Here is a 26,296-nt window from a genome sequence, read left to right as displayed (position 1 = left end):
TGCTGAGACGCTGGTCCTGCCTGCATGTGGAAAAAATCGTAGGCGTACGTGTGGTGCTTGATGAAAACGCGGCAAAAACGATATCAAAAGTCCCTTCTTCTGACAGTACAATTAAAACAAGAATGGATGAAATGTCTGACAACACAGAAAATTCTGGCGCCTGGCGGAAAAGTTAAAAGCCAAAAGCCAGTCGTACGTTCTCCTTGCAAATAGACGCGCCCACATATTTATTTTGTTTGTGCCTGGTCCATGTGGCAAAAGGTCTCTTTGAGCTGCTGGAGCTGTGTGTGTGTGTGTGTGCACTTATATTCTGTGAAAAGACTGATGTTTTATATTGTGGTATTAATGGAGAAATGTTTTGTTTTATTTATGTTAATTTAGTATGTTACTGTTCATGATGCCGCAGTATGTCGGACAAGTTCTTGCTCCGATGCACTTCAATGCATTTTTAATAAATTATACGATTGCTTGTCTGATTTAACTATCTATTTTATAATTATTTGACAGTCTGGTAGTGCAATATGGGTAAAATCTCGCTAATGACATTATAGCCTATCATAATGTGTGTGACATTCTTCATAATCGATAACCAACTTTAAGTTGGTGTGCCTTGACGTTCTGGTTTGACTTTTGATGTGCCTTAGCCCCAAAAAGGTTGAAAAAGCTACATAAGTAATTTTCCACAGGGCACAGAATTTGACTGTAGTTACCCACTTGTTGCTATTGTTGAATGTATGACCATCATCCTGTCAGTGACTATTTTACATTATTGTATTATTTCCATTGGTAGAATGAAGCAGACAAAGTTAGAGGCATTTTATGGATTAAAAAATGACAGGACAGGAGAGGACAAGGCAGATTTGGACCAAACAGAAGATACTCCTGAAGCTTCATGCTCCAGCAAGGGACAGCTAGGTGGTAGGCTATTCAGGTTATGAGATTAAAAAAAATGAATCTTTGTGTTAGTACAGTTAAGTCTAAAGATTATTTTTGTTTGTTTTTCCCACTAGATAAGGATCCAGATTTCATAATTCCAACAGACAGGCTTGCAAGAAATCAATATATAAGAAAGGGTCCTATACCTATACGTAAAGTTTCAAGAACATTAATATATGCATATGTGTATTTTTTATGTCTTGTGTGTGGTTTTGAACATGTCTGAAAATGGTGCCCACCCACAAATTCGGTTTGCATGATGCCCCTGCATATGGTTACACTTATGTCAGTATTGATTTCTTATTGTGCTGTAGGACTATGACAGAGATGTTTGTGTGCATGTGTATCTGTGCAAGCATGTGTGTGGGAATGTGTGTTTGTGTGAGTGTGTGTACATGCACATCACCACACAGGTGACAGATCCTCTGGACCAATAAATGAGGGAGTGCTTGAAAGATCACATACCAAGAAAATGACATGTACATGACATCTCAAGTTGTTAGTTGAATATTTATGTTTTCATTACTTCAAACTGAAATGCCTAGGATTCTCCAGAAATCTATGGAAGACTACAGCTACAGGTACACCAGGTCCAGGTCCTGCTCCCCTCTTGTGGTCTGAGGTTCTTCTAGAGTAGTGTCATGGTCACAGTCACTGCTAGGTCAGGTCCTCCCTAAGCAGTCTCTCATAACACCAGCTGTCCCTGCAAAATGATTACACAAAGAAGGGTCATTGCCAATACTTGTAAAAAGTGTGATTAATTTATAAAATAGATGTGTACAAAATTTCAGATAATAGACCCAAACATTATTGCATATAAAAGCAATCTGCATACTACATAGATATTCATCTATAGATCTGTTATTTATCGGTGTTTCTGTTAAATCTGTTTTGTGCTGTTCAACATAAATGTACTTTACACTCCAGTTGAACTTTATTTTCCTGATGATGTCCAGATTTATACAATCCTTTTGTGCAAATGACTACACTACAACTTGACATTTGTACATATTTTGGGTTGTCACAAATTGGCATGTGTTACATTGATCGCATGTTTCAATTGCCAGGAGAGTAAATGTAAACGCTAATGTTCCGCAACTTTACTTTACGCACCAGCCGCTAGTCTTTCATTCCTTGCTCTTCGTTGGCTGAAAGACTATTGCAGTTTGATAGACTTAAATCAATGTGCACGTTACCAATTTGCACCCGTGTAAATGGCATAAACTTAATTTTAGGTTATGTGTGCTGCTGTTTTTCTTTGACCCAAGGCCCCAGTGAATATGGCAGTCTACAAAACAAACGGATGACCTCTAACTAAAACCAAGAATTAATGCATCCGCGTTGTATACATTTTACAGTCAGCCTCAGATCTTACAGCCGACCTCTGCGGGAGTAAAAACGCGATAGGTGTTAAATGTAAAGGTACACAATAACAGAAACCCTACCAAAGCGTTAAAATGGATACCAGAGAAATCAGAAAACATTGCTGTAAATACAATATGTGATTTCGGGATAAGGAAAGAAAAACGGTTTTAATATACTTTCTTTAAGGAACTCAGATTCTGAATTAACGCTACAGAACACGGATTTATCTTCATCTTCAACTGTTTCCTCAACTCAAGTAATCATGACCCAGCCAGTTCCTTGGTAATTCACGATAAAGTATGCTCCATCATGTATTTACATAAGCGGTCATCATGTCTTTCAAACCAGTGCTATTTTAATTCGTGATCTTAATATCCAGAGTATGGAAATATCGTATTTATCTCATGGGAAACATTAATGTGTGCAGTGTACTAGATCATACAATCTAAAACAATAACTAATCTGTTCGTCAAGCCATACTAGTTATTTCGTGATCCAACCGAAAATCAAAAACAATGTTACTTTCTACTAAAACTTATTTAACTTTATTATTATTATTTTGAGGATTAAAAATCTTGAGAAAAACGTTAATATTCACTCTTTACTCACATGCACGATGCTTAATTCACCAGTTAGACTGAATATATTAAATAAATACAAAACCACATGTCCAAATATACAAAGACCAACAGTGTTCTCTTATTTTAAAATGTTTACATTTTTGTTTTAATCTGGAAACCCTCAAAAGAAGTGTTATTTTGGTCACAGTACGTTTATTGCCTTCTAGTAATGTTTCCATGATTCCAGTTTAAATATGGGTCAACGATAAGAAGTCCTTTGATTTTATGCGTTAAAATCGAGCTTTCTGAAGTGAATGGACTGCATATTGAATGGATATAGATTGTACGTTAATGTTGTATTGAAGTGATTATATGTTTGCTGTGCCAAATTCCTCCAGCTTAACCCGAAAAGCGGTAAGACAAAAAGATAGAAGACAAATCTAAAAACATTAAAAATAGTAAATATATCACTGGCAAAACTCTCAGTTAGATTCAGTATCAAATAATAATTTAAATCAAATAATCAGAAAATATTCTATTCTGTATGCCTGATCACTGTAGTGCTTAAAGTTACACCTTTTAATGATGCTGGCTGAACGAATTGCGTTACTAAAGATAACAATACAATCATTGGGCACATTTGGGCATATATCCTACTATTTCATACAAGTTAATTCATAGCCTATTCAGGTAGAAATCAATTAGCTTGGCCCTTGGTGTATAAATTGTATGGTTTATAAGCAACTCAAGATAGAAACACAAATATGGTAATGAAAACCATGGGAAATTAACCTGTTTCTGGTGTGAACAATAGAATGCCATAATAACATAGGCTATAAGTGTGCGCTCTGTCACTGTTGCCGTTTCGACTGGATGGAAAAGTGTTCGCGGCTGCGTCAATGTCGCATTTACAAGCGAGTGTTCTACTTGAACGAAGTGTGTGCTACGTTCAAATATAGCAGAACTCCGCAGCGAAGATAACCTAAACATGACAAATACTCCACACCAGCTAACAGCTGTAACACGGACACTGTCAACAAAGGGATGGCAGCCATCTTGGAGTATGGAAATGCAAGATGAAACTGTGTACAAAATGGATGTGATAGCTCTTCGCAGCTCTAGTGGGGCTTGTCCTCGGCTGCTTAATGGGCACTTCCACAAACTGTAACTGAAAAGGGGAGGAAAATAGTTAACGTTTCTCTGGTTGTTGTCCAGTTCTATGAGGCAGTAGGCTACACATTGACAGGAAATGTGTTAGGAATGAACCAATGTTTAAGTAGCCCTGAAATCACATTGGACAAACTGGGTACAAGAAATGGCATTAACATTTCCCCGTCATTTGCCACTGCTCGAAACCGTCTGACCATGCTCCTACACGATTAGGCTAAATGATGTCACAGAAACGCGAAGTGTGTGTTTTAGGTATATGCTAGCCTGCCTATAAATTATTGTGTTGAATACATTTATACAAACAAATAGTTTATGTGCACGAGCGGTGTTCACACCACAGTAACAGTTAACATGGACTCTATGGATGGGGCAAATCGGGTTTGTTTTCAAGAATTTTGAATTTACCGAATTTCAGCGACCTCTTCAATAATCCATATCGACAGATAGTCGTAGACGAATGGTGTCTATTCTTAAACGAATAGTGGCATTAATATCTTCATATTATTATGCAATCAGTGGAAACGAAGGTTAGACGATACACGTGCCAGCAAATCAAATTCAGATATGCATTTTGTATTTTATTCACCTTATATTATAATTGTAATGAATACATTTCTTATTAAAACAAATCGTCGTCTATCAATCACGGCATTGTACCTTTTGCACTTAAAGACAAAGGAGTAAAAATATATAGGCTACGTGTTTACTTGAACTACGCGTCATTCAACTCAAATTCATGAGATAGCTTCATAACGCCTTCACTCGCCCTGGGCTCGTGACCTGAAATGCATGCTCATTCAAGCATTCAAGCATTTCTTATAATCTGTAATATTCAAACATACCGTTTAAAATGTCGCTCCTCTAGTCTATCCATTGTTTTCAAATGGTGCATACACATGTCTACATGTCCAGAATGAGGATGCTTTAATAGAATAGAAATAAGGACGTTTCCCTTTCTCATTTTGGGTTATAATATATACACAGAAGAGGACTTTACCTGAGATGAAGATTTAAAATCGCCGTGCATTTCCTAGTCTAAATCGATGTAACTAACTGAATTGGATCTGTGTTTTAACAATGTAACATGTTTTCTTCACAATTATAACATAAGGTACAGCCTAATAAGCACAGGAGAACTGCAGCCAATTTAATGTCAAACAAATGTGATACTCAGTGTATACTGTAAATTGACAATTATGTGTCAAATCATCTAAGTAGGCTGTTGGAAGTGCCACGTGAGGCTATTTTTAAAATATTTATTACACGTCGTACAGAGGAGGTTGAGAATCTGGAGGTGGTTTTCGTTCCTCTTAGTCCATGCTGCAGAAAACTCGAACCTTTAAAAACTACACTATTAGCTAAAAACAGGAGGAGCAAAACAGTTATCTAAAACACGTGGGCTTGTCCGAAAATTGCACTGTCAGGTGATTTAGCATTGAGCGCTGGAAACAGCGCTGGAAAATAGGCATGCTATTAATAAACCACGGATATTAGGATCTAGGTACTGGAGAGAAAAGTATAAGGTTTTTATTTTTAATGGAAGAGTAATATAAATAACAACTCATTCGAATTCCCTGCAGCTCTTCATCGCAAACCGCAAAAAGTGTCATACCCAGACATTATTTCTAAACAAATGCAATTATATGTGTTCAATGCTGCAATTCTGCTACATCAATAGGCCGGTATTCATTTTCAGGTTGTTGTAAAAATACACATACTGACATCGGTCGTTAGGATGTGATCTAAGGGTCTGTATTGAATGCATAACAGCATGTTGTAACAGTATGAGAAAAATGAGATCATGGGAAATGATTTAAATGTGAAAATTCAAAAGCAAATTTCATTATATAAAAGTGCCATGAAATTAAGTCACAAAAGTCTAATATATAAATGCAGACATCAAATTTTAATACACTCCTGTCACCTTTCCAGTGTAATTGATTAATTTGCTAGATAGATTGAATGTAAATTTATTGCAAATCCCAAACATTTTATGCGAGTATAAAATGACAGTATTCGAATGCTCTTCTGTGCTTTTTTTTTGTGAAATCAGGAGAGCTATCACCTCAAAATATTTCACAGCTTTTCTATTTAGAATGAAATATGGTTGACTCCTTGTGGTTTTTTGCTTGTGTTGTACTCCCTCACCTCTCTTGTAAGTCGCTTTGGATAAAAACGTCTACCTAATGAATAAATGTAACTGTAAATCAAATAGCAAATATAGTCTTTAATATATAGTTACCATACTTACAGTAATTAAACAGTACAAAATGTCAATAGATACTATAATAAAATGAACGAGACAAAATTGGAACTAGAGACTGTTTTGTAGTCTAAATGTTTTGAAAAACGGCAAATAAAATTAAACAATTAAACAACAACAATTAAAATATTATAAGTTATAAAAGCACTTTCTTGACAAATTATTTTTAAATACTGAAATTGATTTTAAAATGACATTACATATCACATTTAAAAGCCTGAATTGTGCACATGTATACAATTTTACATATTGATATTTTGAAAATATTTCCTTTTGAAAAATAAGTTTTCCTCATTTCCATTTAACTAAGATTTAATTTAAACAAATATTTCTTATTTTTCTGATTCTACCCATACATCTTTGGTCTCCCCTGTGATACCATCTGTCGATGACCAACATATGAATGCTTTGTATGAAGTTGCACATAAAAATCCAGTTCATAAATGGCAGTCATAACTCAGCAGTACTATCAATACTGCAAAATGCCAGGAATTTTCAAAATGGAAATTTTTCAGTGGGAATTAATAGAAATTTATGTGGAATTAATTGCAATAATTTTGCACACTGAATTCCAGTCAGTGACTGCTTTTTCACCCCCTGAGCCTCTTATTCTGTCTACCATCAGCTGAAATACACTCTTCAGCACAAATAAAAACAGGCTTCAACAGCTTTTTTGTAACTGAACTTTGTAAAATTGCTTGAACTTTAAAATTCTTTCATTTGTTTTATGTCCTTTTACATGAGATTTTATTGTATAATACATTGTACACTAATTTGCCTGGAGTCAAATTTAGGTAAAAAAAAGTCTAAAATTAAATAAAGTCTTGGCAGCCACAGCTTAGCTGCCCTCAAGACACAATCTTGCACTCCTCATAATTTCATATTCAGATGATTTTATCACTACACGTACTATCAACAAATTATCTCATCCATGAGAGCGCTCATCACTGAGCTGAATAGCCGTCAGAGGTAGATGGTTAGAAGCTTCTGTTAATACCGAATAATTACAGCTGACAAGATGTACCATGTATTTTCTGAACAAAACATGTAGGAAATCTTGTGAAATAAATTCTGATACTGAAGATGAGGCACTCATTACATGCATATTGTCTCCTAGCTTGTGGATTGCCTGTTCTTATCCCTTTTCGTTTAGCACTTCAAAAGAAAAAGGGGAGCAGGTGAATGTTAAAACAGTGCTTACATGAATGTAAAGGCGGTACAAAAATACTGCATATTCAATTTTCCAAATTAAATATTTTTTGTCAGTGGCCTGCTATCCCCTCCCTGAGCAACGTTTCACTACTGCCTGCCCAGATATAATCCCCATGAATCAAATTCTAGGGTTTGAAGAAGCTAGCCAATACACATAAAAAGGTTTTTGTTTAAAACATAGGAATACAGATTTCAAAAAAGTGCCTAATTTATTATAAATGAACGGGACGGGATGAAACTGGTAGAATAGGCAAAATTAAAGGGTAAAATGAATGCACCAAGGACTTTTTCCTCATTTCTACCTCTTATTAACTTGCGGGTGTGACTTCCTAATCAGTCAATTACCCAATCAGCCTGTGGTTGACCAGCTACAAACACATTCTGATGCTTTGCTCTTTAAGGTGAACTTGAAAACAAAAGCTACTTATCACAAGGTTTTGTACATGAACACATGAAAATTACAGGGCCTAACACAAAACACATTCATACACATACACAAATTCAAACCAAATAAACCCAGGAAAAAAAAGTGTCCAGAATGTCAAATTGGGTGGCTCGTCTTGCTCCTCTCAGGCACCCTGGGACATGTCTTGTATCGGCAGGTTGCTTGGATGAGTTCAGTCAAGACACGTCCATCCTCTAATTGGTGCTTAGCTCACTGTAGTGCACTGGATGACTTGCAGTGCGAAAAGCAGTTGCACTTGGCATGTAATTGAATCATAAGATTACATTCAATACACCCCAACACTCTTCCATGGGTACAGTGGTTATTGCAGTGAGACTAATGCAGCATATCCAATTGGTGATTTCAAAATAGGGCTGCACACAGGTGGAAAAAACTTGGACAACAGCTAAACTGTGTGAGAGAGACTATACGGCTGGAAGAGGTAAACAGTGGTGAATTTGTGATTATGACTGAAAAAAAAACAGTGATACTTCATAATGGGAGTGGCTCACTTCTCAAAAATAGCAGTCACTGCTAAGTAAATGGAACCTTTACTGTATGATTTTTATGATACCAAATGGTCTTTTTATAGATGTAGTACCATAAGTATGTCAGAGTAAATGCTGCAGCAGTGTAATATAGCAATAAGGAACATAGCAGCAGTGTAGTGTAACAGTAAGGGGCAGATTAGCAGTGTGGTGTAGTGGCAATGAACAGGGCATCAGTGTGGTACAGTGGTAAGGGGCAAAATAAGGTTCAAAGCCCCTGATGGATCACTGCTGTTGTACCTTAGAGCAGTTAATGTTTGGATAAATCTCCATGACTAAACATGGATAACATGTATAAGCTATGTAAGGTGCCCTGGAGATGAGCACATCCTAAGCCAGTATAGTGAAAATTGGATTGAGTCCTGCATTCTCAATCTTTGTTAAACATTCTTACTGTACCAACCTGTCCTTCACAGCATTTTCAGTAGATTCATATTCATTTATGATCACATGGAACCTGGTTCCTACAGTAACTATAACATGCCAAGGTATCTTATTCTCTCATGACATTTAAATATTCCTATGTTTTGAATACAAACAGAATGCAATTAATAGAGCTCAGTTAACTGGCTGACTGTATAAATCCTGACTAAACACTGACTACGTGGCATGTTATTTGAGGGTCCAGTAAAAGAGAGCTCTACTTGTTGTCAGGCTTTCAGGTAGAAGGACCCAGGCGCAGACTGGGATGACAAATAAGGCGTTTATTTGAGGAAATCCAAAAATCATATGAGGAGAACAGTCCAAGTCAAAACCAGAGAATCCATGAGCAGAAAATCCAAAACACAAGGCAAGGGTCAAAATCCAATGAAACAGGCAGAAGTCCAAAAAAAAAGCAAAAAAAAAACAAAGCAAACAAAAGACAAACAGGCAGGACCGAAACAGACTGAAAGACTGTGGCGAACTGGCAGAAAAACAGAGCAAATAGAGGGGTATAAATACACGGACTGGTGATGCAATGAACATGTGTGCAGAATGGGCTTCAGGTGGTGGCAGCAGGGCAGATAGGTGGGACAGGAGGTGGGGCGATGGGCCAAGCAAATGACACACCCACACTGACAGACAGGAAGACAAAAACAACACAAGCAGGACATCACATGGAAGGACTGACACTTGTTTGTTAAACCATGATCCTGCTAAGGATAGTAATCCATAACAGCACAGAGTAATCCTTCTTATAGGGGGTCTTGATGTATTGAAAGGGAACTATACATTACATCAGCTGATAAGGGTAAATCAGTGTGAAGTGGTTTGTGTTTTCATGATAAATCATTCTAAACTGCAGCCACGTGGAGCATATCAAAGACACATCATCCCTATGGCTCATCTGTCTACAGCTATGCTCATAGCATGGGGATGGCACATTACCTGCTTTGATCTTGATAAGAAAGTCATTATTTAAGACATGGCTAAAAAGTTGAACAAATTCATTTTAAACACAAAGATGTAACATGAACCACCTAATTATAAGGAATGTATAGCAAATCAACTGTGGGTAAATATATTAAATATTAAATAATTAATGCTGTTATCTACTGACAGGTAATGATTGGATGAATGAAGGAAGGCATAATTCACATCCCTTCTCTAGCAAGCTTTGTCATCTCTGATTTTTACTCCAGAGATGTTTTATAACAACCACAGAAACAGGTAAAATGTTTCATGGGATTTACTCTGGCACATGAAATCAGATTTGGCAATATGGTCTTGCTGTAAGCATTGTGGGAACATGCTACAAAGTCATATTTTTTATTATATTCACAAATGGGGCAAGAACATTTTTATACAAACAATTCCCTTGATTCAAAAAATTAATTAAAACCCCACAGGCACTGTCTGCTTTGACTGCACATATTTTGCATCAAATAAGCCTAAATCTAAATTCAGGACAGAACAGCTACTAAGATCAGTTGACCTTGTTCAAGTTATAATAATCAGTGTCCAATATTCTACTGATGCCAAACTGAAATTAAACATAAAGGCTCTCTGTTGAATTCATTGTGTTCTGCTGAATCTCAGATGTGTCCCAAGACCCAATAATTAACAGCACACTGAATATAAAGAAAATGCATTTATGATAAGTGATCTTTCAGCTGCGCATCAGGCACAATGAATATTTTCTCCGTTACTGTCATTTTTTTATTTGCAGTGCGCATATGGGTCTTAACCCCTATAGCCCTAACAGGATTCCCAGATGGTGAAACCCCTTATTTAGGGGAACTCTCAAGACCACTGTGGAGAAAATAGCAGTACAGATGGTATGGGGAAAATCATGGGGTAATTATCTAAATTCAGGTGATCAATTAATAAATAGTGAAACTGAAGTGCTCAAATATGTGAATCAGGTTGGTAAAATAGCTTCTTGTTACCTCAACTTTATACAGCCAGGAGATGTTTGCTAGTGGAATCATATTCGTTTTCCACCACTCTTCAAAAGACAGGGTTCTAAAAATAGCAGGTTACAATGGAATCAGCATGTTTCATTTTAAACAATGTGCTGAGCACATAAAACCTCTCAATTGATAAACCATCATGGCTAATGTCATCCCTTGCACTGAATAATGCGTATGGTACACACTCCACAGTACGAGTACTGTCCACTAACCAGCCAGCCAGCCAGCTGATGTTCATACTGACAGTCATAAACCAATCAGTGACTGGTGACCAGTCAGCTGAATCACAAGTACACATCAAGTTAATCCGTTGAACTCAACAATCACAGTGATCATTTTTCCAATGCAAAATAAAGTGTGTCTAGCAGCACCAAATGATACTTTGTGAGGATGACAGCAGTTGATTAACCAGTGAGGAAGCTAACTGGTCAGCAAAATATGGCAGTCATTTGTCATGCAAGCAATCTATTTATCATCTGCATTATCTGACATTCAAAAGATTTAAACAGAGCAGAAATATGATGCCAAAACAAACGTGAGACATGCATATGAGAAGCATAGCTCACTGCTCTGCATTCTAACATAATCGTAAGACACATTCTCTGAAGCAATCACATCAGGTCAAAATAAGAGAAGCCAAACACTTTACAGGTTTAGGAATGGCTGGCAAGTGTGTCACCGTCAATCTCTCCAATCACCATTTCACCTGTGTTACCTGTTATGACCTTGGTATTCCTGGCTTGAAAACAGAAGATCATAAATCATCGTAAAAAGAGCTATCTTTTGTATAAAACATATAGTAACTTACATTCCTCCAAGGACTTAGGATATTTTGCTGTTTGAGGCAAAGTTTGAATATTCAGCATGCATAAAATTAGTGTGCTGAAAAGCTTTAGCAGCTCATAGACCAAGTTTAATGTGAGATAATGTCTTAAATTTCCCAGCATTAATCTGGAAAGTAAAAGTGGTTTTTGTTAATGAATTACAACTCATTCTAATATGTTACATTTTGACATGTTAAAAATTTCCTTAAAAATGTGCATTTCCAAGCTTTTGTGAGTCCATGTTTTTATTTGATTGTTTCCAAATTTGGAACATCATTTCAAAGTGGTTTTGACATTGTGCACAAGAAGTCTGAGAATGATTGATGCAAAGGTGAATGACATTGGCTCATTCGTGTATTAATTAGCAAATGCTATAATTTGAATAACTTCAAGCAGCCATTGTCAGTGCTCCAGCACGGACTCAGACAACAACGACAAAGACATATAAAGGGCTGGAGCTGACGATGAGGTAGGACAGAGGTGGGCAGGCAGGCAGGTGGAGGCGATCAGGAAACAGGTGGGCGGGGACAGGGCAAAGAGCAGGGCAGGGCTGGAACACATGGGCACTGTAAACAAAAGCACATGGATGACACTGGCAGACAGGGAGAAACACCAAAACAACAGCTAGGGGGGCAAAGCAGCTTTCTTTTGCAAGGTAGAGATTAGTGGAAGGATTGGTCATAACAGGTTTTGTGTAGATCAGTCCAACAGCTGAGGAGTAGTTGACTGTTAACTGTTTTTAGCTATTTCAAAATGGCCTGAAATCATGTGATTTATATCATTCATCTTTGGTGGGCTTATTGAGGTCAGAGAGAGAAAAGGATCTGTTTTTCTCAAAATTTTGAGACTTTGCAACTTTTTCAGAAACTGTATAGGATTTATACCCTTTTGAAAATCTTGATTTTTCAAAAGTAGCAAAAAAAAAAAAAAAGATTTTACCACCGTATTGATTGGAATGTAACTCTGGTTTTATTTAATGTGGCAACTTTGTCAGCATACTGTATTTTAAAGGACCCACATTTCATATATTTCAATTTCACATAATTTCAAATCACAAGAAGAAGATTTTTTATTTTGATACATTAAAATTTTACTTAAAAAATGCATTTTCAAGATCATGTGGAGATCATGTTTTTAATGTATTGATTTCAAATTCAGAACATCATTTTCATGTGGCCTTAGTATTATGTTAGTAATTTGAAAAAGATTGATGCAATGGTGTATAATATTTATTTGCAAATTTATTAGCAAATTTCACAATTTCATTGGTTTATAGTGGTTTGAAGTTCTCCTTCACGAAGCAGCTTCTCCTTCACAGTTTAGATCAGGGCAGGATTACTGACCAAGTACCTCCTGATGAGGAGAGGAATGTCTGTGCTAGGTTTCATGACCTTTTCATCAAAAGATGCAAGGGGTTCCAGTTTCAATCCAAGATGGCTGCTTGGTCATTTGGCTTATGAGTGGCATATTGTAGGAGATTGTAAAGGCCGTGACCCTCTATCACCCCACAAAATTTGATGAATTTTCAATGCACTGTTATGGGTTTATAGGCAATTGAATAAAGTCACATAAATAAATAAATAAATAAACAAACAAATAAATAATCTGAGTAAACATAATAAGCAAAAGCAAAATGGTGGCCAAGCCATGTGAGTCTGTAGATACTGTCGATCAATTTCATACAATTTGGATATACCATGTGAAATTTATAGCCAATTGAAAACCACGTTTTTTTTTCCATTGCACAAGAAATGTGTAAATTTTATCTGGATGCAGCTTGAATGATATGCCACAGCCAAGTCATTTGTTGTAATATCTTTTCCTTGGCAATTTGGTTAGAGTACCCCATGAGGACTGTACTGTTGACATATATAAAATACGTGTGCTCTCAATTGTAAAAGTAAATCTTTATTTTTTGTATTATCACATAGGCAAACTTAATGATTAAATGCAGGTACTGTATGATGGACAATGATAACAGCCAATGAGTTGCGTTGAGATTGACATGTGATCTGTGCGTGTATAACAGTGTGCATGTGTCAATAAAGTTTTCTTGTTCTACGTTGATTCCAGTCAGAGCAGAACTGATTTGTGTTTATTCCTCCGTAACAATAGCATTAATTTCTGTCTAGCACTGGGTATACACGCCAGAATTGCTCAACAATTCAACTCTGACAACATGTACACATAAATTATCAACTCAAAATATCAATCAGTTTATGAGGAGTTGATTTGTAAGTATTTTGCACAATACCACAAAATGTACAAAATAATGCATTTGAATACCATGTGGCTGAGGGTCCATGTGATAACATAGAGGTACAAAAATCAACATAATTTAAATCTGTGTGCATGTTTCTACAACATGAAACTTTCATTAGGGATGCATCATGCTCTTTAGGGCACTTACCCATGTATTATGTTAAAGTTGTGCATATAGTGCAAACTCTTTAGGTAATGCCGCCCATGTTTTTTCATGTACTGACAAAAATCTGTACAATTACATTTACATCTTTGATGTTTGGACCACTGAAAAGACAAACACAAAAAAATCTGAACAAAAACAATACAATGCCTACACACCATAGGTGCTTGGCACCCTAAATAAAAATAAAAATCTATACAATTACAACAGATTTCCTACAGCTTCACTGTATAGACCCCCAGTAAAACATGGTTTTCTCTATTCTGCATATGTAATTTGGAAATAACTCAGCAACATGGGTGACAAGCATTAGAGTTGGTTAACAACACATAACATGGGCACAGTTTTTGCTTCTTTGATTTGACACATGTTGCTGATGTCACCCCGCAGCCAGAGGCAGCCTCCTCTCCAGGTAAATGTTACCAGCCTCAGACTTAAGGGTAAATATGCCTGCAACGTTTTCCAACCCTATACATAAGCATAGAAATGTGAGCTGAAGAGGAGGACAGAAAAAATCTGCTGGAGGAGAGAAAATTTGGCTAGCTATGTTGTAACAGATAACACAAGTGAAACGGTGGTTGGACAGACAGACAGTGAAAAACTCTCCAGCCATTCGAAAATTTGTATCCTAAATGTTATTATGTACAACTGGCTGGTTTGCTAGCTGGTTAGTCAGCTGCTGTTATAGAGATTTTCAGTTGGGTGGACAAAATTTATGCTGTGTACCATGAGTGTGTACCATGTTGGTCAGCGCAGAGGATTACATGCTGATGATTTGATGCAATATTATGTGCAACATGCAGGGTTGGGTAGTAACGGATTACATGTAATCGGGATTACGTAATCAGATTACAAGAAATAAGTAACTACAATCAGACCAGATTACATCGTTCTTTCTCATGATGCAACTGCTATCCAATTAGCAAACTTGCCTTCAGTAGCTACCTAGATATCTTACAAAAGATTAACCAATGGCAATATTGTTAGCAAATTATGACGCTGGCTGCCTAAAATTACCATTGACTCATAAGCAACAGCAAATCAAATTAAGTTTCACATACAATGTTATATTGACTGACGATGACAACAAACCACTACAAGTGTACTGAGAAACAGACTACCAGTTGCTATAAGATTTCTCAGAAACAGACTACCAGTCAGTATGATCTTGCTGAGAAACTAAACATGCTTCCCTCACTGTCTCAGCAACTGTGCAGGAATTTCAGTGGACCTGTCAGGATGTTCAAGAAACTGAAAAGGAATGGTCCATGCTCACCAACCAGAGATGTGCTGTGCCAGAGGAAGCCTAGTTCTGGTTTGAGGTGAATGAAGACAGGGATGCTGCCATTTAGAAGAGCTTGCTGTCTCAGCCTACCTATCCAATGCAGCTGTGGATGCATGTTTAGTGCTGTGATTTCAGCGAAGCCCTAACTCATAAATCAACTGCAGTCCAAAACTCGGGAGAGCCTGTATCAGATGCTCCACAGGTTCAATGGCAGCATGTCCACCTGTGACAGTGATCAGGATAGTCTCAAACACCTGTTTTTAAAGGAAGAATGAGCTGTAGTAAAATGCATATCTCCTGAAATTATGCATTGTATTTACACCACTGGTGCATTTCCGTTTAGCTACTCTGCAACACTGTAACCCTCAATGCATTTCATTTGTTGTACTTATTTACAGTGCACGATGTTCGTTGTCTGTTAATTGCGGAGGCATCGAAGAAACTCTTATGAAAATAGTCTGTGGATTTATGACTCAACGAAAAGGGTATGCCGAAAATGGGACCTGGTAACGCTGCTCAGTACCATAGCAATTTTTCAAAACTGTTACTCGGAATCACCGTAAAGAATAATGCAAAGACTAATACATTGACAAGAGCTACGGAGAAACAGCAGTTTTAGAGAACGAGACAAGACAGATGCGTCTCCTTTAAGATCAACACGGGAAGCGGTAGCCACGTCTGATTTGGAGGGACTATGGCAGTTCTATGGCATTCCCAAAAGAAACAAACAAAATAACATTTAATTTCATCCTCTTGTCGTTTCTATTGTGGATGGGAGCTGTCGCAGAGACTGGAATTATACAATCATCCGAGAATGGCGTACTCTTGGGTAATAGCACTATCGTTTGTTGTTTGCGTTTTCTTTGCTCAGCCGGTGCCTACGCTTACATGGAACACAGACCTGGAACTCTTTGACCTGGTGGAGGAAATCCCACAAAACTTTTATGAATTCTTATCCGTCGAGCAGGTATGCCAATGTTACTAATTTCTTTTGACGAAGTACGGGCAATGTTTTTTTTTTTTTTTTTTTTACGAGAAAGCTCTCGTGTTTCGAAAGATTGATGCACTTCCGTTATGTACCTCTCGGCTATGCGGCAACAACATCGGTACATGTTGTCAATTACATTAGGACGACTGTTGCAAAGTATTGGGAGCGGTATATTACTGTCACCTTTAATCGTGTTCAGAAATAATGTTGCAAGAGTTGGATTATCTTCATCCAATTTAAAATGGTACAGCTGGATAATTTTGAGTGAGGTGTGGTGGTCGCAAAGCTTAAGTCATTTCATCATATCGTTTCGGGTGACTCGACTCGATGCCGGGATTGCTGCACGTTGCAAGGAGCGCTTTTGTGTGGAGAAGTTGTGAATTTCGGATTTAATTTCAGGAAAGGTCCAGGCTAGAGGCCTACCCTCGACATTGATGATACTTCTGTGGCCAGCAGTATACAACTCGAAAACGTGTTTTTGGGAGTGTAAGAAACAGCGACGTTGACGGAAAAGTGACGTGTCCTCGGTTTGGTCGTGGCACTTTCGCAGCGAACCACACCAGCCAAAGAAATGTGAAACTTGCTTCAGAAAGATGGAAGTTGGGTTGTATTGACTTGACGATAGTAGTTCTGTAACAGTAAAGGGGTAGTTTAATTTAAAACGCATGTTAAAGATTTGTAGATAGAATTGTGTTGTTCCGTAATGGTTAGGTTAGAGAGTCTCAGATTTAATACACTATATTGTAAGCGTGCCTTTAACACGGCGCTTCATTAACTGGAGCTAACTTGCCTTATGACCAGGCAGCAGGTCGGCTCCCTTGTTTTGCTCTACTCTCTCTACTACTCTTCATTCTGTTCTCCTTAGCTCTGCGTCTGAGATAATGAATTCAGAGCCCGTGTCCAGCCAGAGAGAGAGAAGCATAACTATAAAGTGTTTACCAGTTAGAAGTCAAATATTGTCAGAAGAAAAGTAAGATTCTCTGCTTGTGGGATGGCCAGCAGCTATCTTCAGACAATCATCAGTTATCTGAAGTTGGGTTTTAGCAGTGCTGGCACTGGAAGAAAATTGGTGTCTTCATATTTTCCATTCCTACAAGAATGTAATTGTTCCACTCAATTATGTCTTGATTTATCTAAAATTTTAAACATGTCAGCCATGTTAGAGATTAGAGCCAAGTAACAGCATTCTGTGGCTGTTTATTTAATTAAGGGGTTCAGTGCTGTGTTGTGCTGTCCTACAGAATCCAAATTACAAAGCCCATGCTATAGGCCCCCAGTGAAATTTTGAGTCACCTTGTCACTAGTAATATGTTAAAACCTAATTATTTTTTTATATTTTATTTGTAAGTTTTCAGTTTTACAAACAAGTAACACAGATTAAACAAGTTACACAAATACAAAGAACTCTACCACTTCTATCCTATCCTCTATCCTCCTATCCTCAGGAGGAAACAGCCAGAAAAGTAAATAAAAAAAAAACAACAACCCCCGAAAAAAAAAAAACAGACCCAGCTCCTAAAGAATACTGCAGTTAACATAACAATCAGTGCCAGCCACAAGATGGATGTCTATAGTGTGTTACCTTGACTGAGAGTATATATATATATATATATATATATATATATATATATATATATATATATATAATATAGCCTTAAATGTGAGTAAGAGTATTTTAAAAACGATCCGGTATTTAATAGGTAGCCAATGGAGAGAAGCCAGAACTGGGGTGATGTGCTCAAAGCGTTTAGTTTTGGTTAAGACTCGAACAGCTGCATTTTGCACCAGCTGAAGGGGTTTTAATGAGACGTTTGCACATCCTGACAAGAGGGTATTACAGTAGTCTTATCTGGATGTTACAAAGGCGTGGATTAGTTTTTCAGCGTTGTTAATTAATACGATTTTCCTGATTTTAGCAATATTTCTCAGATGGAAGAAGGCAGTCCTAGAGGTGTTAGTTATGTGAGTTTCAAAGGAGAGCTCGGGATCAATAACAACACCAAGGTCTTTGATGGCTGCACTCAGGGCAAGGGAGACACCATCAAGGTCCAGTGTAAAATGAGTGAGTTTGCTCCTGATTGAATTTTGGCCTATGACCAATATTTCGGTTTTGTCCGGGTTAAGGAGGAGAAAGTTTCGGGCCATCCAATTCTTTACATCTGTTAGGCAGGCCTCCATGTTTGAAATATTCAGAGGGACATCGGGTTTGACTGATATGTATAACTGAGTGTCATCTGCGTAACAGTGGACATTAATGTCATGTTTACGGATGATATCGCCAAGAGGCAACATGTATAATGAGAAGAGCAGCGGCCCAAGCACAGATCCTTGAAGTATACCATATCTAAATTAAAATGTTCCTTTTTGCAATGACAGTACTGTATTGTCTTTTGTTGCAAATCGGAGTTGAATAGTGATGGGCCTTGCCTAGAATGGCGATGTATGGGTCTGGTTCAATAACACAGTTATGTACTTCAGAAAGACAATTGAAAATATCTGACCAGAATTTGTTTACTTTGGGGCAAGACCAGAAAAGGTGGCCCAAGGTGCCCTCCGCTGATTTACATTTTGGCTATATTGGAGAGACAGATGGATAGAAAGAATGTAGTTTAGTGCAGGAATAGTGCAGTCTATGGATTACTTTAAATTGAATAAGCTGGTGTCTTGAATTTATAGAGCAGGCGTGAATAGCTTTAAGGCAAGTCTCCCGGTCTTCATCACAGATCATCACACCAAGATCATTCTCCCAGGCTTCCTTTAGATACTGTGTGGAAACCGGATCATGTGAAGCGAAAAGACCAACGAATTGAGAGACGAGCCTTCTTGAGTCAGGGGCCTGCTTCATAAGAGTATACAATTTAATGGGGGATGGAACTGACTCAAAATTTGATATATTTGTGCGGACGTAATCTCTAATTTGAAGGTAATGGAAGAAATGTGAAGCTGGGAGTGAATACTTATCTTTCAGCTGCACAAAGGTAGCAAAAGTGTTGTTGATGTAAAGGTCTGCAATAGTTGTAATGCCTTTATTTCCCCAAGACATGAAAGTTCTGTCAGTAAGTGACGGGGGGAAGGCGTGATTATAGCAAACTGGGGTGTGAACAGAGGTATCAGGCAGATTAAATGTTTTCCTTATTTGATGCCAAATTTTTAAGGAACTACTGACCATAAAGTTGTTACCTGTAATAGTTGCTGGAGATTTGGTTGGTGAAAAGAGGAGAGCAGGAAGAGAGCTTTTGGGGATATCCTGTTCAATTGCCAGCCATGAAGGGGTGGAAGCAATAACTGTACCTGGAAATGCATCTTGCCAATCCATTAATGCTCTAGAGTTTGCAGCCCAATAATAATGCTGAAAGTTAGGCAGGCTGAGGCCTCCCATGAGTTTGGGCTTGGTAATGTTTTTTAGAAATGCGTTGCGCTTTAAATCCCGAGACAAAAGGTAGAACAACAGAATCTAATAATTTGAAAAAGGTTTTTGGTAAGAATATGGGTAAATTTTGTAAAGAAGTGGAGGAACCTGGGGAGAACCATCATTTTAAGTGCATTGACATGACCTAACATAGACAGAGGCAGCAGTCTCCAGGTTTCAATGTTAGATTTCAGTTTTTCTATCATGTCCAAATAATTCATCTTATAAATCAATTTGGGATTTTTGGGAATAACAACTCCTAAATATTTAATTTTTGCTGTGGCAATATGAAAGGGTAGGTTTTTAAGAAAATTTGGGCTTAGGCCATGAATTCACTCTTATCCCAGTTTATCGTGTAACCAGAAAGTTCACCAAATGTGTTAATTAGATCTAACAAAGGAGGCAGTGATTCTTTGGGGCGGGAAAGGAACAAAACAACGTCATCTGCATAAAGCGACATACGGTGGTCAACCTTACCTAAAGTTAACGGGGCAATGAAGGGATGGTTTCTTATACTGATAGCAAAGGGCTCTATAGCCATTGCAAAAAGTAGTGGGCTCAGAGGGCAACCCTGACGACAGGAACATTGTAGTGAAAAGGCGGGTGATTTATTAAAGTTGGTGGTAACTGAGGCTGTTGGGCAGGCATACAGCATTTTAACCCAGGCAAAAAAGTTATCACCCAAGCCAAACTGCTGTATCACAGCTAAAATGTATTTCCATTCGATCTGGTCGAAAGCTTTTTTTGCATCAAGAGCTAGTATGGAGATTTTAGAGTCTTTGTCATAACTGGAGTACATAATATTCAACAGTTGCCTGACATTAAAGAAGGAGAATCTACCTGGAATGAATCCCGTTTGATCATGATGGATTATGTTTGCTATACACTGATTGAGTCTGTTCGCAAGTATTTTCGTAAACACCCTAAAGGTCACAGCCGAGGAGAGCAATAAGGCGGTGTGAGGCTGGATCTGTCTCATCCTTATCCTTTTTCAGTGTCAGAGAGATATTAGCAGAATATAAAGATTCAAGGAGTCGACCAGTTGTGACATCCTTAACATGATGGGGGCAACCTTGTCCGAGTATGTTTTGTAGAACTCTATGCCGAATCCGTCCGGGCCAGCGGCTTTCCCATTAGGAAAATAGTGTATTTCCCCCTGTAATTTCTTCTAGTGTAATGTTTGAATTTAAGTCTGCTTGAGCTATGGGGCTTAGTTTGGGTAAATGTAGGGAACGAAGGAAATCAGAAATTTGTGTGCTATCTGCAGTGGACTTTGAGGTGTAGGGCTCCTCATAAAATTTACAGAAACATTCATTAATTTCTTTCGGGTCTGTGGAGATAGTGCCTGTTTTGGTTCTAATTTTGCGAAAGTTCTGTTAGCCTGTATGCTTCTAAGCTGACGTGCTAAGAGTTTGTCAGGTTTATCAGCTAATTCAAAGTGTTTTTGTTTTACTTTTAATAGCATCGTGCTCACTTGATTGGAGAGAATACTGTTATATCTGAATTTAAGTTTCATTATGTCATTCAGCGTAGAAGATGAGGCAGTTCTTCTATAGTCGCTTTCGAGCCCTGAGAGCTGGACCGTGATTTCTGACAATTCCTTCTTTCTATCTGTTTTCAATTTGGCTACGTAGGCTATAATGTATCCTCGTATAACAGCCTTGAAAGCTTCCCAAAGAGTAGAATCAGTTACGTCAGGCGAGTCGTTGTGGGACAGATAGTCTGTTATCAAGTTGGCAGTTTGCTGATAAAATTACATGCCGTCGAGTAATAATGGGTTGAATCGCCAGTCAAATATGGGCTTTGCTCTGCCAAGGTCTATTTTTACTTCAACAGGGCTGTGATCGGAAATTAAAATGTTGTGGCATCTGGTAGAAATTATGTGAGAAGTTAATTTGGAATCTATTAGAAAATAGTCAATTCTTGTATACGATTTGTGAATGGGCGAAAAGAAGGAATAATCTCTGTCGGTGGGATGCTGCAGCCTCCAGATATCAACAAGATTCATGGATTCAATAATTTTATTAAGAGCAGTGGTGGAATTAGAAGGAGCAGTGGGATGGGTGGAAAGTCTGTCAGTAAAATGGTCTAATATAGCATTGAAGTCCCCTCCTGCAATTAAATGGGTGGTTGGTAGATCTGGGATAAGGTTAAAACTTTCCTAAAAATCCAGGATTGTCAAAGTTGGGTGCGTATATATTTTAAAAAGTTACATGTCTTGACAAAATGTGGCCTCTTACAATAAGATATCGGCCGTTCGGGTCAGAAATGGTTCAAATGGGATGTTTCAGCGGATTACTATGGCTACGCCTCTGGCCTTAGAGGAAAAAGTTGACTGATATACTTGTGAAATCCAACTACACTTTAATCTCCATTGCTCCGTATGTTTGATATGTGTTTCTTGCATAAAAATGATGTCCCCAGATAAGGATTTCAGATGGGAGAAAATCTTGCCTCTCTTTAAGCCAGTCCTTAAGCCTCTGACATTCCAGCTAAGTAAGGTTAAACTGCTGTCGTGTGGGGAGGCGGGAGAGCTACTAGCAACCATAAAGAAACATTATTTATACTATATTGTGGCATGTTAACAGTATTGCCGATAATATTGGCGCTGCAATACAATGAAAGAGTGGGGAGAAAAGAACAAAAAACAAAACAAAAAAGTCTTAATCCCTCCCCCCATCCACTTCCCCTAACGAAGCGGAACATGGTTACCCTAATAAACATTGAGAGACAGCTGAACACTACAAGAGCGTGTCTAATAACGTTAGTTTGATAGGTTGATGAAAGAAATATAACATACCTTATCGGTGGGCTCACTGAACATCCCCCTCCACCCTTATGTGACCATAACACTTACTTATATAAGCTAGGTTGAGCAAATCTCAGTTCTTAACAAAGGTGGGAAACCGGGAAACCGCAGGTTGGTCTTGCACAGCTCATCTGGAAATAGCTGCGTGGTAGTTAGTCCTGGTGGCTCAGGTCTGCTGTGGAGCGATGGCAGGCGTAACAAACCGGTCAAAAGATTTTGGCGTCTGCAGGTTTCTGGAATATTTTCTGCTGAGTTCCAAAAGTGAAAATCAGTTGCGTAGGGAAGAGGAGGCCGTGTTTGATTCCTGTATCTCTCAGGTTCTTCTTTGCTCCATCAAAGGCTCGTCGTTGCTCAGATATTTCAGGTGGAAATATACTGATCTGGGCTCCGTTGTAAGACACTGCAGGCGAGCGAGTTTGAGGATTTTCTCCTTCTCTGGAAAGTGGTGGATTTTGGCAATCATGGTACACGGTCGTGCCAAAGAGAGCTGTGCTCCTATACGGTGTGCCCGGTCAACTTTGAGTCCGTTTGGGAAGTTGTCCCTAAAAGTTGCGGCAGGAACTCTGTAACAAACTGCATCCGGTTACCCTTCTCAACCTTTTCTGGTAAGCCCGTAATTTTGATAATTGAGCGTCTCGATCGACTTTCAAGGTCAGTTAGCTTACGCTTCGTGGTGTTGTTGATTTCCATCAGCTTTTCACAGCGCTTTTCAAGGTCGGTAATACAAGTCTCATGGTCAGTGGCACACCCCTCTAAGTCTGCAATGCGTGTGGCATGGTCAGTAAGGGAGGTTTGGACAAGTTGTAGTTTAGAGTCGACAGTGGCTCAGGAGGGGCGACAGTGGCTCAGGAGGTAGAGCAGTCGACTGGGGATTGGAAGGTCCCTGGTTTGAATCTGGCTCATCCTGGCAGAGTGTTGAAGTGTCCTTGAGCAAGACACTGAACCCCCAACAGCTCCCAGTGGCCAGTTGGTAAGCCTATATTGCAGCCTCTGCCACTGGTAGGTAGATGTGAGGCATATAACTGTAAAGTGCTTTGAGTACTCAAATGAGTAGAAAAGCGCTATATAAATGCAGTCCATTTACCATTTTCCATTTTAGAGTCTAGGGTGTTGAATCTAGTCGTCATGCTCTCCTCCAATTTCCCAATAGCTGCCAGGATGTTAGCCAGTGTTAGCCTCATAGTTTTCAGTTAGCATTTCCTATATTTTTAATGTTAAATCACTGTTTCCTCAAAGCTAAAATTAGTTAGAATTTTTCCAATCTCATGTTCTAATCGTACCGGTTTTAGCATACTCGCTAAACAGCTAATCACACTGGTGTGATCATATGTGTGAAAGGGCATGCTGTTGCGTTGATGTGTAACGTAGTCATGTAGACCTGGCAGATAGCTACGTACACCCTTGCAGATATGTGGCCTTTGTTTGCAAAAATAAAGGATTATCGTGTTTAGGAACCGATAAGCAGAACCAAAATTCAGTTTTTTTTACAGGTACTTGGCATTTTGGATTCAGTTCTAATTTTGCCAATACTGAATCACAGAGCTCCCACTATATGCACGCTTGGTTTGAGCAGTGAAATTCAGATTTCAAAAAGATTCCCTGTGAGTTGAAACTGTTGAAAAGGTGAAATCAGAGCAGTTATTTGCATTGAGCATGCAACACTTTGCAGCCTTTTGATGAACAGTTTCATTCTCATGTCACAGCCTCCGCGGCAATGGAAAAATATATACGCATTTAATAAACATTTTGTGCCATCATCAGTTTAACATTTTATGAGAATTCCTTAATTCAAACGGATGTGCTGAGGTCTTCTGTTCTGTTAAGATCCAGACATAACCAAACAATGTGTGGCCTTTAACTGATTGAGAGTATGAATATTATATTTATTTTAGATGCTTGAAATACTCATTAATTTCAGTGTTCACGTAGCAATGATGTGAACAAGTTTAAAACATGTAATTTATTACTCAAAGCTAAAGACAAAGCACCATAGTTGTCACCTGTGAGTTTAGTTAGTAGTAAGTTATCTGGCTGTTTTTCAGTACTTAATTAGCCTAGTACATGGGGCCAATTCAGACTTCTGCAGAGAGAAGCCTCTGTTACTACTTAGCACATTAAGACACGGGCTGCTTAAGCTGCTAGATGTGTGTTTCGGGCAGAGTTGGTCCAAAAATATGGCTGCATTGCTCAAAATTAGAGGGTCTTGTTATTTTCCAACATACATGTATTTTGACTTGACCGTTTAAGGGTGTAGGCCTACTCACACTAGGCGATCCGTACCGTGTCCGAGTATGTTTGACCCCCAAAGTCCAGTTCGTTTGACTAGTGTGATACGCATCTAGTGTGATCGCTAACTGTGCCTGAGCACAGAACTCGAGCATGACATCAATGATGTGACTGTCCCATTTAACAAATATATCTGTTATAGCAACAGCTTGCTGGATATCTGTTAGTTACACGCCTAGACAGTTTCTTCCCAAGAGCTCTCTCTATACTCAACTCAAGTTTGCACTAAGAAACTGACATGCCCGCTCACCACTGTCAATGTCATCACCACCACAAAGCTGCTAAGAACTTGCACTGACTTATCATAGCAGATTTGCACTATTATACCATAACTACCTGTTAACTGCCCTTTTGCACAATCTGTTTTAGTTGTCTCCTTCCAAACTGCATATCTAGCCACTCAGTCACTTTAGCACAACCTTTGCAGAGTTTATGTACAGTTGTTTGTAGTTTTATATTTTATACTTTTATAGTTTTATATTCTACTATAGTTTTATATTCTACTTAGTCTTATTGTATATTTCCCTATGTTTAAGTTATGTGTGCACTGTATAGAGAAGCTTTAAATCTCATTGTACTTTGTATAATGACAATAAAGGCTTTCTATTCTATTCTATTCTAGTCATAATAAACCCTTTAAACCAGGGGTGTCAAACATACGGCCCGCGGGCCACATCCGGCCCGCACAAAGATTTAAAATGGCCCGCACATCAACCAGAGGATGTAATACAGGCCCTACTATTTGCGTCAACTCTTTACCATTACCACAAAACATAATTCATCATCCATCCACTAGGTGGCAACAACCTATTTCAACTGAACAGCTAGTCATCTTTCATGACTAAAGAAAGATCGCGATCTAGCTACTTGCTGGCAAGAAAATGTTGTCAAAGATAAGAAAAGTTGATAAAGAGTGTCGGGCCTTTCAGGAAAAATGGACAAACGCCCACCTCTTTTGGGAGGTTAACAGTAAGTTTAGCAGTAATGTTTAGTTTGCTCACAGCAAGTAGCTGTTCCAAAGGAGTATAATATTAGATGGCATTATCAGACCACTCATGCTGAGAAGTATGATCGCTACACCGGCCAGTTGCGGGAGGAGAAAGTGAAGGAGTTGGTGGCTACATTACAGAAGGAGCAATCAGTATTCACAAGAGGCCATGAAACAAGTGAGGCTGCTGTAAAGGCCAGCTATCTGATAGCCAATGACATCGCGCAGGCATCAAAGCCATATTCTGAGGAAGAGTTTGTAAAAACCTGGTTAAAGCAGCTGAACTCGTGTGTCCAGACAAATGACAGGCTTTCGTCAACAAGCCTCTCCAGAAACACTGCGGCAGCACGAATTGAGGACATCGCTGGACAGCTGACACAAAAGCTCATT

At 38.5% G+C, this 26,296-nt stretch overlaps 1 protein-coding gene across 1 annotated transcript in view; it reads left to right on the top strand.

The window, feature by feature from the left end:
- The first annotated feature begins 16,090 nt into the window (after positions 1-16,090).
- Positions 16,091-26,296, top strand: part of dnajc1 (DnaJ (Hsp40) homolog, subfamily C, member 1) — a 68,034-nt gene continuing 57,828 nt past the window's right edge. The window contains exon 1 of the mRNA XM_036518605.1: positions 16,091-16,393. Within this exon, the coding sequence (XP_036374498.1) occupies positions 16,241-16,393 (153 nt within the window). The 5' untranslated portion in view covers positions 16,091-16,240. The remainder of the gene's footprint in view (positions 16,394-26,296) is intronic.

Source organism: Megalops cyprinoides, chromosome 24 (genome assembly GCF_013368585.1).
Source record: "Megalops cyprinoides isolate fMegCyp1 chromosome 24, fMegCyp1.pri, whole genome shotgun sequence".
In the NCBI taxonomy this organism is placed as follows: Eukaryota; Metazoa; Chordata; class Actinopteri; order Elopiformes; family Megalopidae; genus Megalops; species Megalops cyprinoides.
The sequence above is the reverse complement of the archived record's forward strand: the minus strand, read 5'-3'. Positions and strand labels throughout refer to the sequence as shown.